The sequence below is a fragment of the Castor canadensis genome, chromosome 11 (genome assembly GCF_047511655.1).
Source record: "Castor canadensis chromosome 11, mCasCan1.hap1v2, whole genome shotgun sequence".
In the NCBI taxonomy this organism is placed as follows: domain Eukaryota; kingdom Metazoa; phylum Chordata; class Mammalia; order Rodentia; family Castoridae; genus Castor; species Castor canadensis.
The window spans coordinates 34,214,797-34,240,845 of NC_133396.1; the positions used below are offsets into that span (position 1 = coordinate 34,214,797).

General features: G+C 36.4%; 1 protein-coding gene across 8 annotated transcripts in view; it reads right to left on the reverse strand.

Moving 5' to 3' along the window:
• Positions 1 to 26,049, reverse strand: part of Trim37 (tripartite motif containing 37) — a 204,267-nt gene that overhangs the window by 118,036 nt on the left and 60,182 nt on the right. For all 8 annotated transcript variants that reach the window (XM_074046205.1, XM_074046204.1, XM_074046206.1 and 5 more), the window contains 2 exons: positions 16,754 to 16,948; positions 11,504 to 11,812 (listed from right to left, as the gene is read on the reverse strand). In XM_074046205.1, coding sequence (XP_073902306.1) covers positions 11,504 to 11,812; positions 16,754 to 16,948 — 504 coding nt within the window. The remainder of the gene's footprint in view (positions 1 to 11,503; positions 11,813 to 16,753; positions 16,949 to 26,049) is intronic.

The window sequence follows — 26,049 nt, forward strand, 5'->3', positions numbered from 1 at the left end:
AGCCAATCCAGCAGAATAGAACAAACAGAAGACAGAATCTCAGAACTTGAAGATGAAATGGTAATTAAAGGAAAAACCGAAGAACTATTAATTAAACAACTCAAGACCTGTGAAAAGAAAATGCAAGAACTCACCGACTCCATCAAAAGACCAAACTTGAGAATCATGGGCATCGAAGAAGGAGAAGAGGTGCAAGCGAAGGGAATGCGTAATATATTCAACAAAATAATAACGGAAAATTTCCCAAATCTAGAGAAAGATATTCCCATACAAATGCAAGAGGCCTCCAGGACACCAAACAGACCAGATCAAAATAGAACTACTCCACGACATATCATCATTAAAACAACAAGTTCAGAAACTAAGGAAAGAATATTGAAGGCTGCAAGAGAGAAAAAACAAGTAACATACAAAGGTAAACCCATCAAAATCACAGCAGACTTCTCAACAGAAACATTAAAAGCAAGAAGAGCGTGGGGTGAGATCTTCCGGGCACTGAATGAAAATAACTTCAACCCCAGGATACTCTACCCAGCAAAGCTATCATTCAAAATAGATGGAGCAATAAAAGTCTTCCATGATAAGCAGAAACTAAAACAATATGTGACCACAAAGCCACCATTACAAAAGATTCTGCAAGGGATCCTGCACACAGAAAGTGACACCCAACTTAACCATGAAAAGGCAAGCAGCACCAAACCACAGGATAAGAAAAAGCAAGACAGTAGAGAGTAACATCAAGTTAGGTACACACAATCAAACCTTCAAACAACTAAGATAACTAAATGGCAGGAATCACCACATACCTATCAGTACTAACACTTAATGTCAATGGACTTAATTCACCCATCAAAAGACACCGTTTGACAAAATGGATTAAAAAAGAAGATCCAACAATTTGTTGCTTACAGGAGACTCATCTCACCGACAGAAATAAGCATATGCTTAGGATGAAAGGCTGGAAGAAGATTTACCAAGCTAATGGCCCCCGAAAACAAGCAGGAGTAGCAATACTTATCTCTGACAAAGTAGACTTCAAACCTACATTGATCAAACGAGACAAAGAAGGACATTCCATACTAATAAAAGGGGAAATAGACCAAAAGGAAATAATAATCATCAATCTGTACGCACCCAATGTCAACGCACCCAATTTCATCAAACATACCCTAAAAGACCTAAAAGCATATATAAACGCCAACACAGTGGTTGTGGGAGACTTTAACACTCCATTATCATCAATAGATAGGTCATCCAAACAAAAACTCAATAAAGAAATCCAAGATCTAAAATATGCAATAGATCAAGTGGACCTAGTAGATGTCTATAGAACATTTCATCCAACCTCTACACAATATACATTCTTCTCAGCAGCCCATGGAACCTTCTCCAAAATAGATCATATCCTAGGGCACAAAGCAAGCCTCAGCAAATATAAGAAAATAGAAATAATACCGTGCATACTATCTGACCACAATGCAGTAAAAGTAGAACTCAACAACAAAAGTAAAGACAAAAAACATGCAAACAGCTGGAAACTAAATAACTCATTACTTAATGAAGAATGGATCATCGATGCAATAAAAGAGGAAATTAAAAAGTTCCTAGAAGTCAATGAAAATGAAAACACAACCTACCGGAACCTATGGGACACAGCTAAGGCAGTCTTGAGAGGAAAGTTTATAGCCATGAGTGCATATATTAAAAAGATTGAAAGATCCCAAATCAATGACCTAATGATACATCTCAAACTCCTAGAAAAACAAGAACAAGCAAATCCCAAAACAAATAGAAGGAGAGAAATAATAAAAATAAGAGCTGAAATCAACGAAATAGAAACCAAAAAAACCATACAAAGAATTAATGAAACAAAAAGTTGGTTCTTTGAAAAAATAAACAAGATCGATAGACCCCTGGCAAACCTGACTAAAATGAGGAGAGAAAAAACCCAAATTAGTAGAATCAGGAATGCAAAAGGGGAGATAACAACAAACACCATGGAAATCCAGGAAATCATCAGAGACTACTTTGAGAACCTATATTCAAATAAATTTGAAAATCTAAAAGAAATGGACAGATTTCTAGATACATATGATCATCCAAAACTGAACCAAGAGGAAATTAATCACCTGAATAGACCTATAACACAAAATGAAATTGAAGCAGCAATCAAGAGTCTCCCCAAAAAGAAAAGTCCAGGACCTGATGGATTCTCTGCTGAATTCTATCAGACCTTTAAAGAAGAACTGATACCAACCCTCCTTAAACTGTTCCATGAAATAGAAAGGGAAGGAAAACTGCCAAACACATTTTATGAAGCCAGTATTACACTTATCCCAAAACCAGGCAAAGACACCTCCAAAAAGGAGAACTATAGGCCAATCTCCTTAATGAACATTGATGCAAAAATCCTCAACAAAATAATGGCAAACCGAATTCAGCAACACATCAAAAAGATTATCCACCACGACCAGGTAGGCTTCATCCCAGGGATGCAGGGGTGGTTCAACATACGAAAATCAATAAACGTAATAAACCACATTAACAGAAGCAAAGACAAAAACCACTTGATCATCTCAATAGACGCAGAAAAAGCCTTTGATAAGATCCAACATCATTTCATGATAAAAGCTCTAAGAAAACTAGGAATAGAAGGAAAGTTCCTCAACATTATAAAAGCTATATATGACAAACCTACAGCCAGCATTATACTTAATGGAGAAAAATTAAAACCGTTCCCTCTAAAATCAGGAACCAGACAAGGATGCCCACTATCTCCACTCCTATTCAACATAGTACTGGAATTCCTAGCCAGAGCAATTAGGCAAGAAGAAGGAATAAAAGGAATACAAATAGGTAAAGAAACTGTCAAAATATCCCTATTTGCAGACGACATGATCCTATACCTTAAAGACCCAAAAAACTCTACTCAGAAGCTTCTAGACATCATCAATAGCTATAGCAAAGTAGCAGGATATAAAATCAACATAGAAAAATCATTAGCATTTCTATACACTAACAATGAGCAAACTGAAAAAGAATGTATGAAAACAATTCCATTTACAATAGCCTCAAAAAAAATCAAATACCTAGGTGTAAACCTAACAAAAGATGTGAAAGACCTCTACAAGGAAAACTATACACTTCTGAAGAAAGAGATTGAGGAAGACTATAGAAAGTGGAGAGATCTCCCATGCTCATGGATTGGTAGAATCAACATAGTAAAAATGTCGATACTCCCCAAAGTAATCTACATGTTTAATGCAATTCCCATCAAAATTCCAATGACATTCATTAAAGAGATTGAAAAATCTACTGTGAAATTTATATGGAAACACAAGAGGCCACGAATAGCCAAGGCAATACTCAGTCAAAAGAACAATGCAGGAGGTATCACAATGCCTGACTTCAAACTATATTACAAAGCAATAACAATAAAAACAGCATGGTACTGGCACAAAAACAGACATGAAGACCAGTGGAACAGAATAGAGGATCCAGATATGAAGCCACACAACTATGAGCAACTTATCTTTGACAAAGGAGCTAAAAATATACGATGGAGAAATAGCAGCCTCTTCAACAAAAACTGCTGGGAAAACTGGTTAGCAGTCTGCAAAAAACTGAAACTAGATCCATGTATATCACCCTATACCAAGATTAACTCAAAATGGATCAAGGATCTTAATATCAGACCCCAAACTCTTTAAGTTGATACAAGAAAGAGTAGGAAATACTCTGGAGTTAGCAGGTATAGGTAAAAACTTTCTCAATGAAACCCCAGCAGCACAGCAACTAAGAGATAGCATAGATAAATGGGACCTCATAAAACTAAAAAGCTTCTGTTCATCAAAAGAAATGGTCTCTAAACTGAAGAGAACACCCACAGAGTGGGAGAAAATATTTGCCAATTATACATCAGACAAAGGACTGATAACCAGAATATACAGGGAACTTAAAAAACTAAATTCTCCCAAAACTAATGAACCAATAAAGAAATGGGCATGTGAACTAAACAGAACTTTCTCAAAAGAAGAAATTCAAATGGCCAGAAAACACATGAAAAAATGCTCACCATCTCTAGCAATAAAGGAAATGCAAATTAAAACCACACTAAGATTCCACCTCACCCCTGTTAGAATAGCCATCATCAGCAACACCACCAACAACAGGTGTTGGCGAGGATGTGGGGAAAAAGGAACCCTTTTACACTGTTGGTGGGAATGTAGACTAGTACAACCACTCTGGAAAAAAATTTGGAGGCTACTTAAAAAGATGGACATCGATCTACCATTTGATCCAGCAATACCACTCTTGGGGATATACCCAAAAGACTGTTACTCCAGAGGCACCTGCACATCCATGTTTATTGCGGCACTATTCACAATAGCCAAGTTATGGAAACAGCCAAGATGTCCCAGCACTGACGAATGGATTAAGAAAATGTGGTATCTATACACAATGGAATTTTATGCAGCCATGAAGAAGAACGAAATGTTATCATTCGCTGGTAAATGGATGGAATTGGAGAACATCATTCTGAGTGAGGTTAGCCTGGCTCAAAAGACCAAAAATCGTATGTTCTCCCTCATATGTGGACATTAGATCAAGGGCAAACACAACAAGGGGATTGGACTATGAGCACATGATAAAAGCGAGAGCACACAAGGGAGGGGTGAGGATAGGTAAGACACCTAAAAAACTAGCTAGCATTTGTTGCCCTTAACGCAGAGAAACTAAAGCAGATACCTTAAAGCAACTGAGGCCAATAGGAAAAGGGGACCAGGAACTAGAGAAAAGGTTAGATCAAAAGGAATTAACCTAGAAGGTAACACCCACACACAGGAAATCAATGTGAGTCAATGCCCTGTATAGCTATCCTTATCTCAACCAGCAAAACCCCTTGTTCCTTCCTATTATTACTTATACTCTCTCTACAACAAAATTAGAGATAAGGGCAAAATAGTTTCTGCTGGGTATTGAGGCGGGGGAGCAGGAAGGGGTGGAGTGGGTGGTAAGGGAGGGGGTGGGGGCATGGGGGAGAAATGAACCAAGCCTTGTATGCACATATGAATAATAAAAAAAAAAAAAAAAAAAAAAAGATAAAAATTAAAAAAAAAAAAGAATATAAAAGTACAAACTATTGTGGAGACAATGATCCTGTTGATTTTTTATAAAAATAAGTTCTTTCTCAAAGAGAGGTGTACTATTCAAAGCCTGTTGCCTAGGATTCTCCTCTATAAATTAAGGATAAAAATAAAACTTGGCATGGATGTAATTCATTTGTAGAGTGCTTGCCTAGCCTGTGCAAGGCCCTGGATTTAATCCCGAGTACCACAAAAGAGAAAAGGAAAAACCCACAAGTAATTTATAGAGTCGTTAGGACTGAGTTAATACATGTGAATTAGAATAATACCCAGCACATATTGAACACTAAGTAAATATCAACGATGCTATTACTGATGTTATTAGTAATAGAAGGAATTATCTTTTTACTTGATAAACACCATCTACTGAAACATATAACAAACTTTAAATTTACTGACAAAAAAAATTACAAGAATTCCTAAATAAGAGTTGAAAATTTATAAAAATGCTTTATCATTGATACTAATTAACATTGTTGAAGTCCCCGCCTAGACAATGCAATGTGGAAAGTATTATCATTTGCTGATATGACTGTCTGCCTAGGAAATTCAAAATGACTGAGTGAAAAAGTTAGGAATAATAAAAAGTGTTTTCATTAAGTTAGCTGAACACAAGATCAACACAAAAAGCCAACAGCTTCCTTATGTGCCACTAATAAACAATTTAAAAATATCATGGAGGAAAAGAGGTAACATTCATAACAGCAACTTAAGCTTATAATAATATATCCTGAAATAAATTTAACAAGACATATTCAGAATTCATATGAAGGAAACTAAAACTCTGCAGCATGACTTATAAGCAGAGAGAGGTCTCATATTCCTTGGTAGAAATACGTCAGCCCTGAAATAATGTTAATTTCTAAATCAGTTTTTTTTTTCTTACTTATTTATTTGGTTGGTTGGTTGGTTGTTTGGTTTTCTTCACCTTCAAATTAGGTTTTTAAGTGTGATATAATTCTAACCAAAATGTTCTTTTCTGGAACAGGAAATGTGGAAGCATGATTAAGACCATTTTGAAAAACACAAACAAGGGCTAGTAGTATAGCTCTCAGGGTCAAGCATTTGCTTACCATGCACAAAGCCCTGGGGATTTCACCCCCACCATCACAAAAACAAAGAAACAAATAAATACAAATTTAAAATAAAAAAAGTTTTGTTGCCTCTTTTAAAAAGGACAAACAAAATGAGGCAAACATATCCTGTTAAATATTACAAACTATAAAGTTATAATTTGTTAAGAAAATGTGGGTATGCAGAGGACACAGAAAATACTAGGTTGAGCAATGTTAAGTCGCAGATTTTATAGTTTAAAAACAGTTGGAAATCAGTAATTTCATTTGATTCAATCTCTATCAATGAGTTAAAAGACAGAACCATGAAATCATGGAGATTTGGTCTATAATAAAAAAGTATTTCATAATGTTGGAAAGAGTGGTTTCCTTTAAGAAAGCATGTTTCATTCATTTGGGGAAAAGTAATCATTGAATTTAACCCATACAACATTATATAACTAACTATATATGGACCAACCTTAAACGGAAAAAAGTACCTGAAGAAAATATTGTGGCTTAAGTGATAGTGTGCTTGCCTAGCAAGCACAAAATCCTGAGATCAAACTCTAGTACTGCAAAAAAACAAACAAACAAACAAACAAACAGGGGTGGGAGTTATTTTTATAAAACCGAAGTGAAAAAGACCATCCAAATAAAAATGAGTACAAAGACAGTATTATTAAGATATATGTCTAAAATAAAATCTTCAAACATTTCCTGCTAATCAGCAGGAAAAACGTAGTGATGGGAAAGATAGTTACAAAATATGTAACGAAGGCTTTTTGCAGAAGTGTACCCAAAAAACACTACTTCTTTCAGTTTTAATTTACCATTTTTTTTGAACACTAGGTGAGGGTGGATATCTTTTCACATTTTTATTATCCTCTTGTATTTCTTCAAAGTGGCCTATTTATAACCTTATTCATTTTCTACTAAATTGCCTTCTTTAAGAGAATTCTATATATTTTGCAAGGAACCTCTAATTCATCTCTACTGAATTATTCCTATCAGTATCAAACATTAATAAAACTAATTTTAATAAACATTACACACACAGAGAACCCAGAAATAAAGCCTCTTATTCAAATGATTTCAACACGGGTGCTATATAATTATTCAGTGAGGAGTTTGTTTATTTGTTTTTGTTTTACAGTACCAAGGTTTGAAACTCAGGGTCTCATGCTTGCTAGGCAGGTGCTGTACTACCTGAGTCACTCCACCAGCGTGTGTGTGTGTGTGTGTGTGTGTGTGTGTGTGTGTGTGTGTGTGTGTGTGTGTTGGTTATTTTTTTTAATACAGTCTTACTTTATGCCTGAGCAGCCTGGATTGAAATCCTTTTTTGCTTCTCTGCATGGCTTGGATGACAGGTGCACCCCACTGCACCCAGCATTTTATTCATTGAGAGGTCTCACAATCATTTTGCCTGAGCTATTCACACACACCTGTGCCTCCAGATACTATGGAGGTGGAGGTAGGAGGTAAGAGGATTGTGGTCTGAGGGACAAAATTGTGAGATGCTATCTGAAAACATAAAGAACTAAAAACAAAAGGCCTGGAGGCGGAGCTCATGTTGTAGAATACAAGCATGAGGCCCTGAGTTCAATCCCCAGAAACATAAAGGAAAACAAAATGATCAAAGACCTAAATAAGCCCAAACTGTAAAACTCCTAGAAGAAAGCAGGGAAAAACTTCATGGTACTGGATTTAGCAATCCTTTCTTGAGTGTGACACCAAACTCAAAGAAACCAAAGAAAAAAATACCTAAAATGGACTTCAAATTAAAAATTTTAACATCAAGTAACACTATCAACAAAAGGAAAAGAGAATCTACAAAACGGGAGAAAATTCAGGCAAATCACCCATCTGATATTTAAAACACACATGGAACTAAAATTCAACAACAAAACAAACCACTGAACACAATTTAAAAATGGGCAATGGCCATGAACAGACATTTCTCTAAAGAAGATCTACAGAGGTGGCCAATAAGCTCATGAAAAGGTGGTCCATATCATTGTTCACTAGGGAAATGCAAATCAGAATCACAGTGAGATACCACTTCACACTTGTTAATTAACATGGCTATTATTTTTAATACAGAAAATAATAAGTGGTTGGTGAAGATGTGGTGAAATTGGAATCCTATGCACTGCTCTGGTAGGAATGTAAAAAAATAAATAAATAAGGTAAAGCTGCTGAGACTGGCTCACACTTGTAATCCCAGCTTCTCAGTAGGTAGAGATTGAGATGATGGAAGTTCCAAGTCAACCCATGCAAAAAGTTAGTGAGAGACCTCATCTCAATAAGTAAGCCATACACAGTAGTTCACTCTAGCTACACAGGAGGCATAGGTAGGTAGGTGGATCCAAAGCCTGGGCAAAAACACAGGACCCTTAATAACTGAAGCAAAAAGGACTAGGGGTGTGGCTCAAAGGGAAGAGCACTTATCTAGCAAGCAAAAGGTCCTGAATTTAAACTCTGGTACAGCCTCACCCCCTAAAATAATTAAAAAATAAAAGGTTAAAGCTGCTACAGAAAACAGCATGGCAGTTCCTTAAAAAAACTTAAAATAGAATTGTCACATGACCCAGCAATTGTACTCTGTGTATATAGCAAAAATTGAACAAGGGGACTTGAAAAGATATTTGTATACCTATGTTTAATGCCAAAATGTATGAAAACTCAAATATCCCTTAAAGGACAAACAGATAAACAAAATGTGATCTATATATACAATGGAATATTATTCCGTCTTAAAAAGGAAATCTTGCAACATGCTATAATATGATGAACCCTGGAGACATGCTAACTGAAAGAAGTCAGTCACAAAAGATAAACATTAAATACTGTACAATTCCATTCATATGTGCTATACATAAGTCAAATTTATAGACAAAGAAAGTAGGATAGTTGTTACCAAGAATGGGGATAGGGATGAATGGGGAGTTGCTGATAAATGGGTACAGAAGTTTAGTTTGGAATGATGGATGCACAACAATAGGAAAGTACTTTGTATCGTGTTAAAATGGCAAAATTTATATATAAACATTTTACCACAATTTGAAGTATTTTTTTAAAGCTTATATACTTTAGGAAATGAATGCATACACACAGCCCCAACAACAAATTCTTTCTTTTGTCCTTCTTCCTCCCTCCCTCCTCCTCTCCTTCCTTTCTTTTTGTGTTTTTGGCAACGCTGAGGTTTGAACTCAGGGTTTCACAATTGCTCAGCAGGCGCTCTACCACTTGAGCCACTCCACCAGCCCAACAAATTCTTTCTTGACCCCAAAGCTCTTCCAGGTTTTACCCACTTCATTGTGAAACTTTTTGAAGGAGCTATGTTTTATCTCATGCCAACTACTCCTCTGCTATATTGCTCCATGGAAATGGTTCTTGAAGAACCATTTAACCTTTATGTTGATACTCCTCAATGGTATTTTAACACAAGTAACAACGCTACTTTTAAAAAAAAATTTATTTTATTTGAATATGAGTTTATTTAACTTTTTTTTTTTTTAAATGGTGGTACTTGGGTTTGAACTCAGGGCCCTCATATTTGCTAGACAGGCACTCTATCACTTGAGCCACTCTTCCAAACTTCCAATCCTTTCTGAGATGCAGTTATTTTGGAATTTTTAAAATAGTACACTGTCTTAACTTTCTCCTATTTTACTGGTTGTTCTTTTCAATTTCCATTGTTGGCAGCCCTTCTCTACTAGGACCTCTAAATGTTTGGCCTCAGAGCCAAAATTTCTCATCTATTAAAACTATTTGACCCTATTCAGTCCCTGGCTTTAAATAACATCTGACATTGATTGACTTCCAAATGTTTATATCCAGCTTCTCCTCCTCTGCCTGACATTGACTTGTATACCATTCACTCAGTGACTAATATAGTTTGCTAGGATCCCTAACACACATCCCTAATTTAATATGTCTAAAAAGGAAATCCTGACTTTCTGCCTGTTATCTTCCCCCCTCAAGCCTACCAACCTGCTTATCTGATATCCCTGCACCTCCTTCCTTCCTTCCCTCTCTTTTTCTATGAAGTTCAGATTGGCCTCAAACTCATCATCATATTGCCTCTGCTTCACCAGTGCTAGAAGTGAAGGTGCTTGTCACCACACCCAGCTTTGATTTCCTTCTCAATAAATGAATAAATGGTTAGGTGAAAAACCTAATCATCATTCTTAGTTTTAAAGTCTCCTTAAAACTCTTATCTAGCTATTTTCGGCCTTTTGTGGGAAAGGATTGACCCCAATGGCCTAAGACTTTTACTGTATACAATGGATTATCTACTCTCCTATGCATCTAGAACAGCACTATTTATGTACTGTCCTCGGGAGAATTTAGGCTAGGAGCAAGTCTATCTATTCACTATAGATATAACTCCAGAATATGCCACAAAATTTTAAATAAGTCTCTAGAACAGGCTGTTACTGATCTCAAAATTCTGGCTTTTAACCTTTCACAGACCCTTCCCCATAACACAGTCATTTTTGTAAAGAGTAAATAAGATTAAAAACACCCCTTTGATTTTTATTCTTTAGACTTCCTCCTAAATAAAATCAGAACATAACTCAAGCTCCTGAGGTCTTAGAAGACCCTACCTACCTGATCTAATTCCTACCTACCTCTTACTATTCTGCACTTTGTTTTATTACACCATAACAGTCTTCCTTCAATCCTTCAGATTTCCAAAATTAATCTTATGCCAATGACTGCATTTTCTGTTTCATTTACTCAGACCACCCCTAGGTGACTGAATGTCTTCTATCTTTATAAACCTTCAGGGCTCAGTTCAAATGTTCCCTCCTCAAAGAGACCTTTCTCAGACTACCCTAATCAAAGTAGCACAATCCTCATCTACACCTCCCATCCTATTCCTCATTGAAATTTTTACCAAGTAAAATTATCTTCACTCATCTTTTTTTTTTTTTTTGTGGTATCAGGGTTTGAACTCAGGGCCTTATGCTTCTAAACAAGTACTCTACCACTTGAGCCACACCTCCAGCATTTAGTTATATATTTTAATGCCTGATTCCCATCACTACAATGCAGGATTCATAAAGCTCATGAGTTTGTCATTTATTACTTAGCACAGAGTAAGCAATCAAGAAGTGTTAGCTCTATTATATAAGAGAAAATATGAAAATTCTGGATGGGAAAAAGTCTGCCTGAATTTGTTATCTTAACTCGTTGGAACAGAGAAGTTTATAGATATTATCCTGAAAATACTCCATCATCTATTTTCCCCATGTGAAGAAATGACACTAATAGACCAATGACTTTTTCACTTACTGTTTCGTATGTAACAACTGGCAACTGATGACTTTGCCAGGAGCTCCACTCCCAAATCCTGTAACCTGCCAGAGTTTTCAGCTCCACATGCAGCCAATGCTGCCTGGTCAACAGAGAAAAGATTTGTCTGCATGTCTCCAGAGGCAACACTGCTGCCTTTTATCTCTGAAAGTGTATTCTTTACATCAGTTCTCATACATCGAACTTCAGCCATTTGAGTTTTCAGTCTTTTTAGCATCTTTAAGTCAGAGGGCACTCGCCACATTGCCTGCTGCTTCCTTTGGTCTTTTTCTTTACGAGAATATGATGCTTCCGAGAAAAAAAAAAAAATCATGTTAATACAAATTTTAACACTGATAACTCGTTTTATAACACAAATGTATATAAATTTGATATGTTAAATAAGGAAGGTACTTCAGGTGGTATCAACAAAACAGCATGCATTCACACCTTCAAGTTGAAGTCTAAGTCATATCATAATCACTCAACTCTGAATTATATACTTAATTCTGAAAGTTTAAAGGCTGTCCCTTGCCTTGAGCTGTCTTTACACTTCTTGACTTTTCTCAAGTTTTCTATCATTTTTATGTTCATAATTTAAAAAATTAAAAAAGAAAACCTAGAAGCTAAATTCTTTGTCAGCTCTACCATATATACTTTAAAAGTATGTAAATTTATACACACACATACACACATATCCTAATTGAATTTTAAAAGTTGCTTTACTTAGATACATCTATTAAGTGCCATGGAATGTCATAAAAGAAGAGTCACTAAAGTGAATATCTGCAACCACTAAAGTGACAGTATTTTCTCTCTTCTCAGAGAAAGAAGTTGAAGTTGTTTTTAATTTCTTCTTTCCTACCCAAATATTTAAAAGCACAAACAAAGGAAATGCACACTTCTGTTCAATTGTAGGAAGAGAAAACAAGGTAAGTGATTTGGAAACCAAAGAACATCAGCTAGGTACAAGGGCATGTGCCTGTAGTCTGAGCTACTCAGACAGCTAAGGCAGAAGGATCACTTGAGGCCAGAATTTCTAGACCAGCCTGGGCAATAAAGCAAGACACCATCTCAAAAACAAACATAATCCATTATAACAGACTCAAAGAAAAAAAACCACAGTTGACCAGGCCTGGTATTGCATGCCTATAATCTCAGTACTCAGGAGGCTGAGGTAGAGGGATCATGAATTCAAGTCCAGCCTGAGCTACATAGTGTCCAGGGCTATGCAGCAAGACCCTGTCTCAAAACAAATAGACAACACCATCACTCCTCATACACAAATTCAGTAACAGTAACAAAACAAAACCAGAGGACCTAGAGATATTCTACTAGGCAATAAACAAATTCTTTTTTTGCAGAAGTAATACTTAAATCTGGTTAGAAATGCAGTAAGAGAAAGGACATTAAAAGATAAGAGACTATGTTGTGTTCAACAAGCATTCCCCACCTCTACCAAAAAGACCCAGATTGTGTTCAGGTATTAGGTGAACAGCAATGTGCTCCCCACTGCATCTCCCACATACCCATTTTGTCAGCTCCAGAGTATATGAGTCCATGGCTAGACTAATCTTACTCCTCTTTGACAGGGTTTAAGGTGGGCACATGATTCAGTACTAGCCAGAATGCTGGGGCATATCTAGGAAAAGATTTTCTATACGGACAGGGAGATTTTACTGTGTTCATTAATTTAATAAACATTTATGAGGAACTTGTGTATCTGTCATTTAAAGAAATATTAAGTCATTCAATATTCTTATATTAACCTTATGAGGCAAGTACTATCATTAATTCCATTTTATAAACTAGGAAAGTAAGACACAGAAAAGTTACATGACATACTCAAGGTAATATAGCTAGTAAGTAGAGGAGCTTGACTTCAAACCTCGGAGTCTGCCTCCAGAGTCAGTGGTCTTGATATGAAAAACTTTGCTCTCCAGGGTTATAGGAATGTAGTCTCTTTTCTATCCAGTCTTTTGCTCTCTACTAGTGACAAATTCTAGTGAAGATATAATACCTAGAACTGTGGCAGCTATCTTGTTAGCATAAGAGAAGAGAAAAAGAGTTTCACTGAAGACCATTTAGTGCCCTGATGAACCCGGAATCACCTACCTCCAAAATTAACACAAATAATAATTAAGTGCCACCACTTAGTAAAATTTTGTTACTTGCAGTTCAAAGGATTTACATCAGAATATGACCAGAATTTCATCTCGGATCTACCATTTAGTTGCTATAACCTTCTGCAAGTTATCAACTTCTCTGAGTCACATTTGTTTATTTCTACAATGAAAAACAGGAATGTACAGTAACGGTTATTGTGAGGCTCAGATAACTGAATGTTTGTGAAGCACCCTTTGGCACAGTTCCCACGCAATCAATAATCCCCCAAGTTGCTACAGAAGTTTTCTAAAACCTAAGTCAGATATTATTTTCTATTTCAAGTCCTCACAAAGCACTTTAAAGCATATAGGAAAGTACTGACGTGGCACATAAGGTCCTACATTACCTAATTCTATATTATCTGTCAGTGGTCTTAACTTCTACCTCTATCCCAAATTTACCTCCATCTTTTGGAGTTACAGGTTGAGTTTCCCTTATTCACAATGCTTGGGACCAGAAATGTTTCAGATTTTGGAGTTTTTCAGATACTGGAATATACGCGTGCATAGACTTTACTAGTTGAGTATCCCTAATCCAAAAATCTGAAATAAAAAATGCTCAGAAATCCAGAATGACTGGAACATGTCAGTGGTCAAAAAGTTTTAGATTTTGGAGCATTTCAGATCTGGAGATTAGGGATGCTCAACTTATACTTGCAACTCTAAAATACAGATTATGTTCTATCACATTTCCGTTCTTTTTACATGTCCTATTCATATGCTCTCTGCCAACCCGCACTTATCAGATATAACCTGTTAGGTACTTCCACCTCCTCCTAAATACTTATTTAAAATTTGTTTTGATGGAAGACAAACCATAGTCACTAGACACATAGTAAAATAGTACTTAATTTTATTTATAGGCAGCATTAAATACAAAGATATCTTAAAACAAGAAATGTGGGCCAGCTATAGTGGCTCCTGCCTATAATTTTAGTGACTCTGGAGATAGAGATCAGGAAGATTGTAGTTTGAGGTCAGCCTGGGCAAAAGCTCTTGAGATCCTATCTTGACCAATAAAAAGCTGGGTGGTGTGGTGTGTGCCTGTCATCTAAGCTACTCAGGAGGCTTATAAGAGGATTGTGGTCCAGGCTGGCCTGGGCATAAAGCAAAACCCTATACAAAAACTACCTAAAGTAAAAAGGGCTGGTGGGGGGCATGGCTCAAGTAGTCAATAACAAATGCAAGGACCTCAATTCAAACCCCAGTACCACCATCCAAAAAAAAAGAAGGGAAATGGTTGTAGGCTCAATTGACTTTATTCTCATAAGAATAACTTTTAGTTTACTCTTAACTTACAACAAAATTGTTCTTTATAAGGTTAAAACAACTTAAATATCGTATCTGTTTCACTATGCCTTTGGAAAGAACACCAATTATGATTTAAGTAAAACTTTTAAAAAATTATCTATTTATTTACGTACAAGGTCTCACTATGTAGCCAGGGCTTGCCTGGAATTGGTTATTTAGCTCGAGTTGGCCGAAACTCATAATTCTGCTGCCTCAGCCTCTCAAGTGCTGGGGTTAAAGGCATGAGCCACCACACTTGGCCATTAAGCAAAACCTTATATATATATACTTGAACCATAGATCAAGGCAATTGTTCCATAGCCTGGCTGAAGCCCATCTTTCAAGGTGAGAACCCACACTTCTAGGAAGTGTATTTTAAAAGTGGCCTCAATAATACCAGCTCTAATGCCCATCCCATGGCACCAGCTTTATTCCTCAGTTTTCTACACAGGTTCTGCCTGAGATTTTGTTTGAAAACTGCTTTAAAGCAGCATCAAAACAACTGCCTACATGACTGATTTGATTTATATAATACAACTGTTTAAGAAGGTAGAAGGAACTGAGGTGCGGCTCAAGAGATAAAGAGTGCTTGCCTAAATGGGTGGGACCAAGTTTAATCCTTAGACAGACAGACAGACAGACAGACACACACAGTTTTATTAATATTTCAAAAAGACATTTCAAAAAAGAATAAGGAGGATTTTAAATGATTTGCCATTTACTTGTACCCAATAGATAGTGTGATCTATATGAAGTACAGTTGTCTTCTTTGTGAACCAACAGCAGGGAAGCAACCTATCATTCAATAAAGGATATTTCAAAAAGAATTTCAATAATCTTTTGTTCTTTTTCTTTTATGTTTTTCAGAAAGGGGATGCTGGGGATCAAATCAAGAGCCTGTATATGCCAGGCAAGCACTCTAACACTGAGTTATACCCCTAACCCCTAAAAATGATTTTTAAAATACCTTCTTTTAGTGGTAAATTCTTCGCTGCCTAAAATAAACTCTATCCCTGAGAGTATCAAAAAGCCCAAACTGGACTATACAAATTTCCATATTATTGTAACACAAATGTAATTTATCTTTAACAAATAACCTCTACTGCCAATTGGTATACATTTTTAATCTAATGAAAACCAAAGTATGAGTAAACAATCTTGGTTCCATGTTCAATTTAGACAGAGTTTCACTTAGATGTCAGACCTGAAAAACTCTAAGTCCATTCACAAAGAGGACAATTCTACTTCATATGGATCAAACTATCAATTAGGCACAATACAAATGGAAAATTATTTAAAATGTCTTTCTTCCTTATGGTATTGTTGATGGAACTCAGAGCCTTGTGCACGCTAGGCACACCCCAAGTCCTAAAACCATTTTGTTACTGTTGTTGTGGTTTTGCAGTACTGATGACTGAACTTAGGCTTTGTACATTCTAGGCAATTGCTCTACCAACTGAACTATGCCCCCAGTCCCCTAAAACTTTCTTAAAGGCATTTTTAATTTGCTTTGGCATGTAACACCCTCAGGCAGTAACAACAACAAAAAGAGTAATATGGGGGCTGACAGTGTAGCTCAACAGTAGAGTGCATGCTGAAGGCTCTGAGCTCGATCCTTAGCACCACAAGAATAAAAATTGGTTGATATGTGATTTTTATGACATGCAGTGGAAAATCAACTTGCTACAGAAACAGACTATGTTCTAACACTTGGGTGAAATATGTAGATGGAAATTTAATAGTTCTTTTAGAGAATCACAGAAAAAAAGAGAAATTACTATTGTTATTATTTTACCTGTGGGCTGCAAAAGTGAAGCAGGGGGGTGAGGCTGTAAACTCCACAGATTTTCCATATTGCTTCGGTCCTTCAGGTCCAACAAATGTATTAAGATTAAAGGATCAATGTCTAATAAACTACTGGTAGCAGCAGAGCATAAATGTGCTCTTCTTGACATTCTGCTACTGGCACCCACATAGCCATGGCTGCTACCTGCAAAAGAAATAAAAATGTACAAAATACAATGTATATGCTTAAACAAATTTAAGTATATGTCAAAGAAAAAAACAATTAACAATTGAGTATGTGTCTACAGATCTCTCTCTTGAACTATCTTTCTCATGAACTCCTCTTTAATGTTCATAAAATGCACAAAGAAAACAAACTGCCAGAAAGACATACACTACTAGCACAGTGATTGAGCAGTGGCCTCATTAGTACCCAGAATTCAAGAACAATCATCAACTCCATCCTAAGCCTTAGAAATGTGAGACAATAAATGTATGCAATGTGCCCAACTGGGGCAATGAGGGGTAAAAGGGCAAAAAAAGAGTATGTTCCATGACTCACTAGTTTTAGATGAAAAAAGACAAATTCCCATGACATAACAGTTTCCAAAGAACTAGACAACAAAATAAGAATTTCTTCCAAGTTTCTGGATGGCAAAATTCATAGGTCCTGACAGTTTGATAAAACTTTTTTCTAGCTTGATTAAACACTAAAGGATGATCTGAAGTTTTCTGACTGAACTTGCTAATGACTAATACATATATATTATAGACATCTGTGTCTATACCACCTTTACGATCCTAAAACTAAGGAAAGGATCTGACATTTCTCTAGTACCTAGCCTAGCAAATATTGGGTATAGAAATGTTGCTTAAAACTGACCTTATTCAGTAAAGCTATTTAAATATATTTTAATAAGATACAGCACTGATAACATAGATACTACAAAACAATTTGGTTCTGACTACCCATGAGTATTTTAAACAGACCTAGCAGGAAATAACTTAGGAAAAAAATCATGAAATAAAAAGAAAAAAGTTTCAGACCACTTAGAAATTTATATATTTTTCACTTATTTTCACATCTCCATGTCCTTAACTTCTCCCACTTCTACAGATTATTCTCTTGCTGCCAAATTTTCTTCCCAGCCCATGTACCCACTTGCAATGCCTATTAAACTGAAGAAAATTATGCTCCCTTCACACTGAAACTATTTGTTACCTCTTTTCTTTTACTAGGGAGTTCCCCAGTCAGGCTATCAATCAGTCTGCTGGAGATGATTTTAAAAATACAGATTCTAGGGCATGGCTCAAGTGTTAGAATACCTTCCTGGCAAGCACAAGGCCTTGAGTTGAAACCTCAATTCTGCAGATTAAAAAAAAAAATTACAGATTTCTTGCTCCATCCCATATATGCCAAATGAGAATATTGGAGTGTGATCCAGGACCTGTTTCTAAAAAACTGCTCAAGTGCTTTTGAGGTACTACTGCCTTGAAATTTGGTCTCATTTAGAATGGAAGTTGCTCAAGCTCTCATATTAAGTGCAGCTACACTATAGAAGCAGTTAGCAGTTTCCTGCTTCTCCTACTCTTTAAGGCTACTACTCTCACCACTGAACAAACTGCCTTTGTGATTATTTACCTTGGCCACCCCCTGTCCATGTATTCCTATTCTTTGTGCTTACCACTGTATTTGGCTTTAGCATCTACTTCAGTTTCCCTGTCTCGGAGCTAGTAATGTCACCATTTTGTGCATGTTTGTCTAATACATAAAGGTACAACCTAATAAGTATTCACTAACTGGTTACAACCTTATGAAGAAATAAATTACTGGGTACCCCAGAATTACCACCATGGCTCCTAAATTTGCTTAGTATTCCCATTCCCCAAAGGTAACCTTCATCCTAACTTAAACATAGATTAGTTTTGCCTGTCTTGAACTTATTCTAATGCACTAACGGGTTATGTATTCTTATTTCCTGCTTCTTGCACAACATTGCTTACAAGTTTTATATATACTGCTTTATATTGCAGTAGTTTAATTATTTTCAGTATTGCAGTGTAATATGCCAGCATATGAATATAAACAATTTATTTCTTTATTCTATTGGAAAAGAATCTACATATCTTCTAGCCTTTGGCCATTAAGAATGAGGCCACTAAAATTATAAGGAGATAACTAATCTTACAGTTCACACAGAAAAAGATGTTAACACATCTAGTTTAAAAAAAAAAAAAAAGAAAGAAAAATGGATAAGTGACAGGGTCCTCTCCTTTCGTGTCAAGTCAGAAGAATCCTGCTAAAATGTCACACCGATCAACCCAAATTCATCATAGCACATGCATGTATGCAATACCGTGACACTCATGGCCCTACACAGTCAGTCCTAAGCAACCTTTACAGTCTACTGTACATTTTCACATCTTTAACTTTGTTATAAATTACTTTTGTTTCACTTAAAAATAAAAAGAATGATGCTGCTCTAAATATTCCTATAAAAGTCTACTGGCAAACACTGGCTCACAGTTCTGTTGGAAAGGTACAGCCCTGGGCATGAATATGTACGGCTTTAGCAGACACTACCCAACAGTCTTCCAAAGGAGAAGTATTAGTTTTCATTCCCACAAGCGGGGTATGAGAGTTTCCATCTCTCTGCATGCTTTCCACATTAAGTATTGCCAATTTTTAAAACATTAACCATTATGGTCAATGTACAGTGCTGTTATAGTGTCAGTTTGGTATTTCCATTAAAAAAAAAAAGTGAAGAAAATTGAACAAAGCCTCTGAAAACATTGGAACCCTAGTAAGTGTACCAATACTTAATGGGAGACACAGAAGAGGAGAAAAAGAGACACAAACACTATCTGAAGAAACAATAGCCAAAAAAATCCCAATATTATGAAAAATAATAATCTATTCACCCAACATGCCTCATAACCCCCCTGTAATATTAAACTCAGAGATCTACACAAAAAGACAATTTGCATTTCTCTGGTGAAAGAAGCTGAGCACCTTTTAATTAATTCATGTATTGTGAGTGACAGAAATGCTGATGTTTGTTGTAAAAAAATCAATAGATCTATTTCATGGTCAGATTGTATACCTGAGTATACTGTAAGCAGTTAAGATATAAGAATCTAGAAATCAACATGTAGATGTCTTCAGGTCTCTCAAACTTAACATGGATCAAACTGAATATACTATGTTCTGCTCCTGGTCTCCTGTCTTATGTAAGGATATAACCCAAGCTACATTTCATAAGAAGTCATTTCCAAATCTCCAACTCCAACACATTCGGCGAGACTCTAAGTACTAGAGATTATAACTCCTTAAGATTTCTCAAAAGGTTTCTTCTCCATCTCTAATGCTTGTGCCTCATTTTGGGTCCTATTCATTCTCCCTCCTGGAAAATGAATTGTTTCACTCATCAACATACTTTCCACTGTCACCAAATCTAATCACATTCCTTTTTTAAAGATTTAGTGGTTCCACAGAATAATTGGCAGATGAAGATTTCTGTTTGCTGATCTACTATTTGCCTATCAGTTGCATATTAGCTTACCCATAGAAACTAATGTCACAATTTGAGACTTTAAAAAAGCACAATACTATGTCTGCTGCCTGGAATGCCCTTACTTCTTATCTCATCATTCTCCTGGTTCCTGTACTGAACTTTTAGTTCATTTTTCAACACTGAGATCAAGCATCATTCCCTTTCTGAAGTCTTTCTTCACCTATTACCAATTAGCTGATCCATCTATTTTTGATGCTATTCTTTATCAGTATTTACAACAGGCATTTTGTAATGACTAGTGTTGAAGTCTCATTTAGGAAAAATGGTATTTGTTCATTATATAATGATACTCATTATAACCATAATGAGTAACTCAGTACCTGATACCTAGAAAACATTTATAATCCATCTTAAACTTTGAGATAAATAACAAATGTTTTGATTAACAACTTACAATGTCAATTTATTTTAGAAGTATGTTATTTAAAAAAAAAAAGAAAGTACTGGTTCACACCTATAATCTCTACTATATTTAGGAGGATCATGGTTCAAGGCCAGTATAGTCAAAAAGTTAGCAGACCTCATTTCAGCAAATAAACTATTCATGTGGCACAAGCTTGTCATTCAAGGTACACATAAAAGAGAACAATCTTCGTCTAGGCTGCCCAAGGCATAAATATGAAACTCTATTTGAAAAATATCTAAAGCAAGAAGGGCTAGAGCAATGGCTCACCACACCTAGCTTTTTATTGGTTGAGATGGGGTCTCACTAATTTTATGCCCAGGATGGCCTCAAACCAAAATCCTCTGGATTTCTACCTCCCAAGTAGTTAGGATTATAGGCATGAGCCACTGTGCACAGCCCACATTTCTTATTTCAAGGTATCTCCTTAATTATTGCTACTTGTAAATGAAATTATTAAGTAAATGCCTATTTTACTTTACATCTAGTGACTATGGTTTGTCCCTCACCAAAACACATGTTGAGGCTTAATTCCTCAATACAGCAATATTGAGAGGTGGAGCCCAAAAGCAGGTGTTTGAATGGGGGAGAAACAGCATATCCCTCACAAATAATTTAATGCCATTTCTCAGGAAGAAGTTTTCACTTCATGGGACAGGATTAAATTACGTAGGTGTTAAGTCAGCTTTCCAGTACTGTAACAAAATAACTGAGAAAATCAATTTGAAGGAGGAGTTTATTTTGCGTCACAGTTTCAGAGGCTTTGCTCCATGGTCACTTGGTCCACTCAATTTGTGTCTGCGGCAAGGCAGAATGATATGGCACAGTGCCCATAGTAGAGCAAAGCTGCTCAGCTCATGGTGGCCAGAAAAACAGAGAACAGGATGGGGCTAGGGTACCATTATTCCCTACCAGGGCATGTCCCAGTAACCAATCTTCCTTCTATTAGATCCCATACCTCCTGAAAGTTCAGCCACCTCCCAATAGTGCCAACAGATAGGCACTAAACCAACATTTTAGCATATGAGCCTTTGGAGGACATTTAAGAACATTTACAAGGGTGGGTTATAAAGCAAGGTTACCTCTTATGTCTCATCTAAATACGCTTGCATTCTTTCCACTGTGAGTTGAAGCCATATGAGACCCTCACCATTAAATGAGCAGATGCTTTCCATTCACTTGGATTTCCCAGCCTCCAAACCCATTAGCCAAATTAAGTATCTTTTCTTTACCAATTAGTCAGTCTCAGGCATGCTGTTACAGCAGCAGAAAATAAACTAAGACATCTATCTTCTATATAAAACTGACCTCCTCCACTTTAATGGATGACCTAAAATAATTCTTTAGACAACACAACTCATTAGATGACTGTGGGTTCTGAAACATTAACCACTCTGGGTTTGAAACGGACTTTCAAAGCATACAACAAAAAACATTTCTACACAGTACCCTACCTCATCCCAAACCAGATTTTGTTCACTGCTATTCTTTAAAAATCTTTATTTTAGAACAGTTTAGAATTCACAGAAAAGTTGAAAAGATGCTACAGAGCATTCCATACACCTGACATCCATTTTCTCCACTCTTAGCATCTTTCATTATTATTACATATCCATCATAGCTAATGAACCAATATTGATATTGGCTTTGCCACTTTGGGCCTATTGTGAGCCATGCATCATGGTAGGGAGCAAAGCTTTTCATCACATTGTGGCCAGAAAGCAAACAGAGAGGGGAAAAGGAAAGATGCTGGCCACTTCTTCTTCCCCTTTAGATATTAACTAAATTCTATGCTTTATTCAGATCTCATTAGTTTTTTCCTAATACTCTTCTTCTGTTCTAGAGTCTGATTAAGAATATCAAATGACAGTTTCTTGGTCCTATCTCCTCAGGCTTCTGTATCTGTGAAAGGTTCTCAGATATTTTATAAATGTCCCTCAGTTACAAGTTTGTGTGATTTTTTTTCCCTCATACTTAGATTGTGTTTATAAGTTTTAAGGAGGAAAATACTATAAAGTGCCATCAATACATGACATATCACTAAATTTGATCACCTGGGTAGGTAAAGTTTGCCAGGTTTGTCTCTATAAAGTTAAGTGCCCCCCTTTTGATATTGTACTGTTTGGAAACGAGTCACTGAGCATAGTCTACATTGAAGAGATGAGGAGTCATTGGGCACCAGTGGCTCACATATGCATGCTAACTACTTGGGAGGCCAAGATCAGGAGGATCTGGATTCGAGGCCAGCCTAGGCAAATAGTTTTTGAGACCCCATCTCCAAAATAACCAGAGCAAATGGACTGGAGGTGTGACTCAAGCAGTAGCGCATGCGCTTTGCATTGCAAAGCCCTAAGTTAAACACCAGTCCCACCAGAGAGAGAGAGAGAGAGATGAGGAGGAGTTATACTCCTCTTTAAGGAGAAAGCGTCTAACTAAATGAACTGGTTTCTTCTGTATGTGTATTGTCACATTTAACTATTCATACATCTATGCACCTTTAAGTTTTAATGCACTTAGGAGTAGTTTTTATAATCTTTTCCAAAAATATGAAATATGTATCATATTCAATAAATGCCTGCCAAATATATAAATTTCCCCAAAACACATTATTGAAAATAAACTGTTTGGTTCACTATTGTAGTCTGAACATTGGAATGTAGTCTTACTTTTATTAGACTATTGAGAATTATAGAACATAAGCTCCTTAAGAATAAAACAAGAAACAAGTATGTCTTTTTCTCCTTTGGGGGAGAGGGTTGGGGTTTGAACACAGGGCCTTGTCCATGCTAGGCAGACACTCTACCTCTTGAGCTATGTGCCCAGCCTTTATGCTTTAGTTATTTTTCTTCAATGTGATCTTGCAATTACAGACATGAGGCACCACACTCAGAAGGATGTATTTTTTTTTAAAGTTCTATTTTTATCCAGTAGATAGTAAACAGTACCCAGTTCAAGTGAAGTATTCAATAAATACTTAAAATGAACTAATTAATTAAAAATTATAACCTCATGCTAACTCTGAGTGTACAAAAATGTTACATACAAGAATTTTGGGGGCTGAGGATGTGGACCGTTGCCTAAAATGTACAAAGCCCTGAGTTTGATCTCTAGTATATAAAAAAAGAAAGAAAGAAATTTCTTATCACACACAGACAAGGCTAAAAAATATTCCATAGCTTTGCCTAGTCTCCTTCATCTTCCATTTTATACTAAGATAGTCTCTGAATTTTTCTATCCCATTTAAAATCTTATAAATTGATAGCAAAAGTGGATCAAAAATTTGATAAAAGTGTATTCACTTAACATTTACCTGAAAAATATCAAATGATCCCTTACGCTGTGTTAAGTACTAGAGATATAAAGAAAGGTACAATCTTGGTGACAATGAGCTCAGAGATGAATAAAGAAAATAAACAATTATGATAATGTGTAACATAAGTCCTAACAGGTTAATTAAAAAGGAGTGGAAAAAGGTAACTATGGTAAACACAGAGCTTCCAAGAAGAAATGAAGTGTAAGCTAAAATAAAGGAATAACAGCTAACTGTGCTAAGCTGAGGAAAGGTAGAAGGAGTAACGTACTCGAAAGAAAGGGGAGAAATATCATGGCACATTTGAGAGGCTGACGGAAGTTCCTCCTGACTAAAGAAGAATGCAGAAGGGGTAGAAAATTTAACATTAAAGAAGTACAAGCCAGAACATGAAACAACCTGCGCTCCAGAGTTTGGATTTTGTCCTATAAATAAGTAGAGTCAAAAATAAAAGGTTTTCTTCTCTTTTTTTGGTGGTGGTACTAGGGTTTGGACTCAGGGCCTTATGCTTGCTAGACAGGCACTCTACCACTTGAGCCACTCCACCAGCCCTAAAGGGTTTTTAAGTACAGAAGTAACATGGTCAAATATTAATGAATCATGTTATAGGAGATGCAATGGGAAAGGAGCAAGAAGGGATACAAGGACCACAGATGAGAGGTTGTTGTGAAAGAAAGGCCTAGAGTAGAAATGGCAAAGAAATGGGACTATGAGAACTTAGGCACTACTCAGGAGGAAAAATCAATAGACCTTGGTAATACATGAAAAGGTAGAGTTTGAGGGAGAGGAAGTGAAGAATGCATATCACTATCAATTATAAAGATGAAGGCTACTGCTGACAAGCAAGCTGGCAGCTGATAAGATAATTTTTCTGCTTGAGAGGCACTGAGTCAAACAGAGACTGGTACATGGGCCTGTAAGTCCTGGGAAACACAAAAGCTAGAAATAGAATTGGGACAGTAATCAGTAGCTAGGTGGTAACTGAAATAGAACTGTGGATGAGATCAGCCTGGAAGAAAATGAGAAGCAAGAAGAATGGAAAGACACAGGTTGGGTTGAAATGTGAAACAAAGAAGTTCTTAGTTATTCAAGCATGTAAAAGAATGTGTCATATTCTTACTAAAGGCAGCATAGATATTATGGATCAATGTCCTCACCAAAACTTCAATCTGATTCTCAATGTATCAATGGTGGGACTTTTAAGAGCTAATTAGAAGTCATGGGGGCTCCACCCTTACAAATGGATTAATTTATTGAGAGGCGGGGTTAAAGCTCTCAAAACTGAATTAGTTACTGTAAGATCAGGTTGTTATAAAGCAAGGTTACCTCTGGTAACCACACGCACCTACTCACCACTCTGACATGTAGTCCCACCCTGTGATGCTACCTGCCCTCACAAGAAGCTAGTACCATGTTCTTGAACCTTCAAACTATGACCTAAATAAACTTCTCTTCTTTATAAACTATCCTGCCTTGGGTATTTTGGAATAGTGATGAAAAAACGGACCAAAACAGGAAATAGACTGAAAGTGACAATACTTGAAAATGTGGAAGTGGCTTTGGAACTGGGCAAGGGGCAAAGGTTAGAAGAGTTTGAAAGAGCAGGCTAGAAAAAAGCCTACAATGCTGTAAATAGAGCCTTTCACAAATCTTGGTGAGGACTCTGAAGATGAAGAGACTAGGAAAAGTTCGGAACTTTTTAGAGACTGCCTAAGTGGTTACGACTAGAATGCAAATTCAAATGTGGTCAACAGTCATGATGACAAACTCTCTCATGCAAAAGGTCCTAGGACCTTATGAAAGACAAAATTTAAGTAGGGAAACCCTACTGTGTAACTTTGCTGCATCTAGGCCAAGTGCCGAGGGCATTTAGATAAGGAAATTTCTACACAAAATATACAAAGAGCTGTTTGGGCTCTTTTAACTGCACAGGGCAAGATTTAGGAACAAAGGCATGCCCTAAAACTGGAATTCATAACTGAGATGAAAGTAGTACAAAAATCCGGAAAGTTCACAGT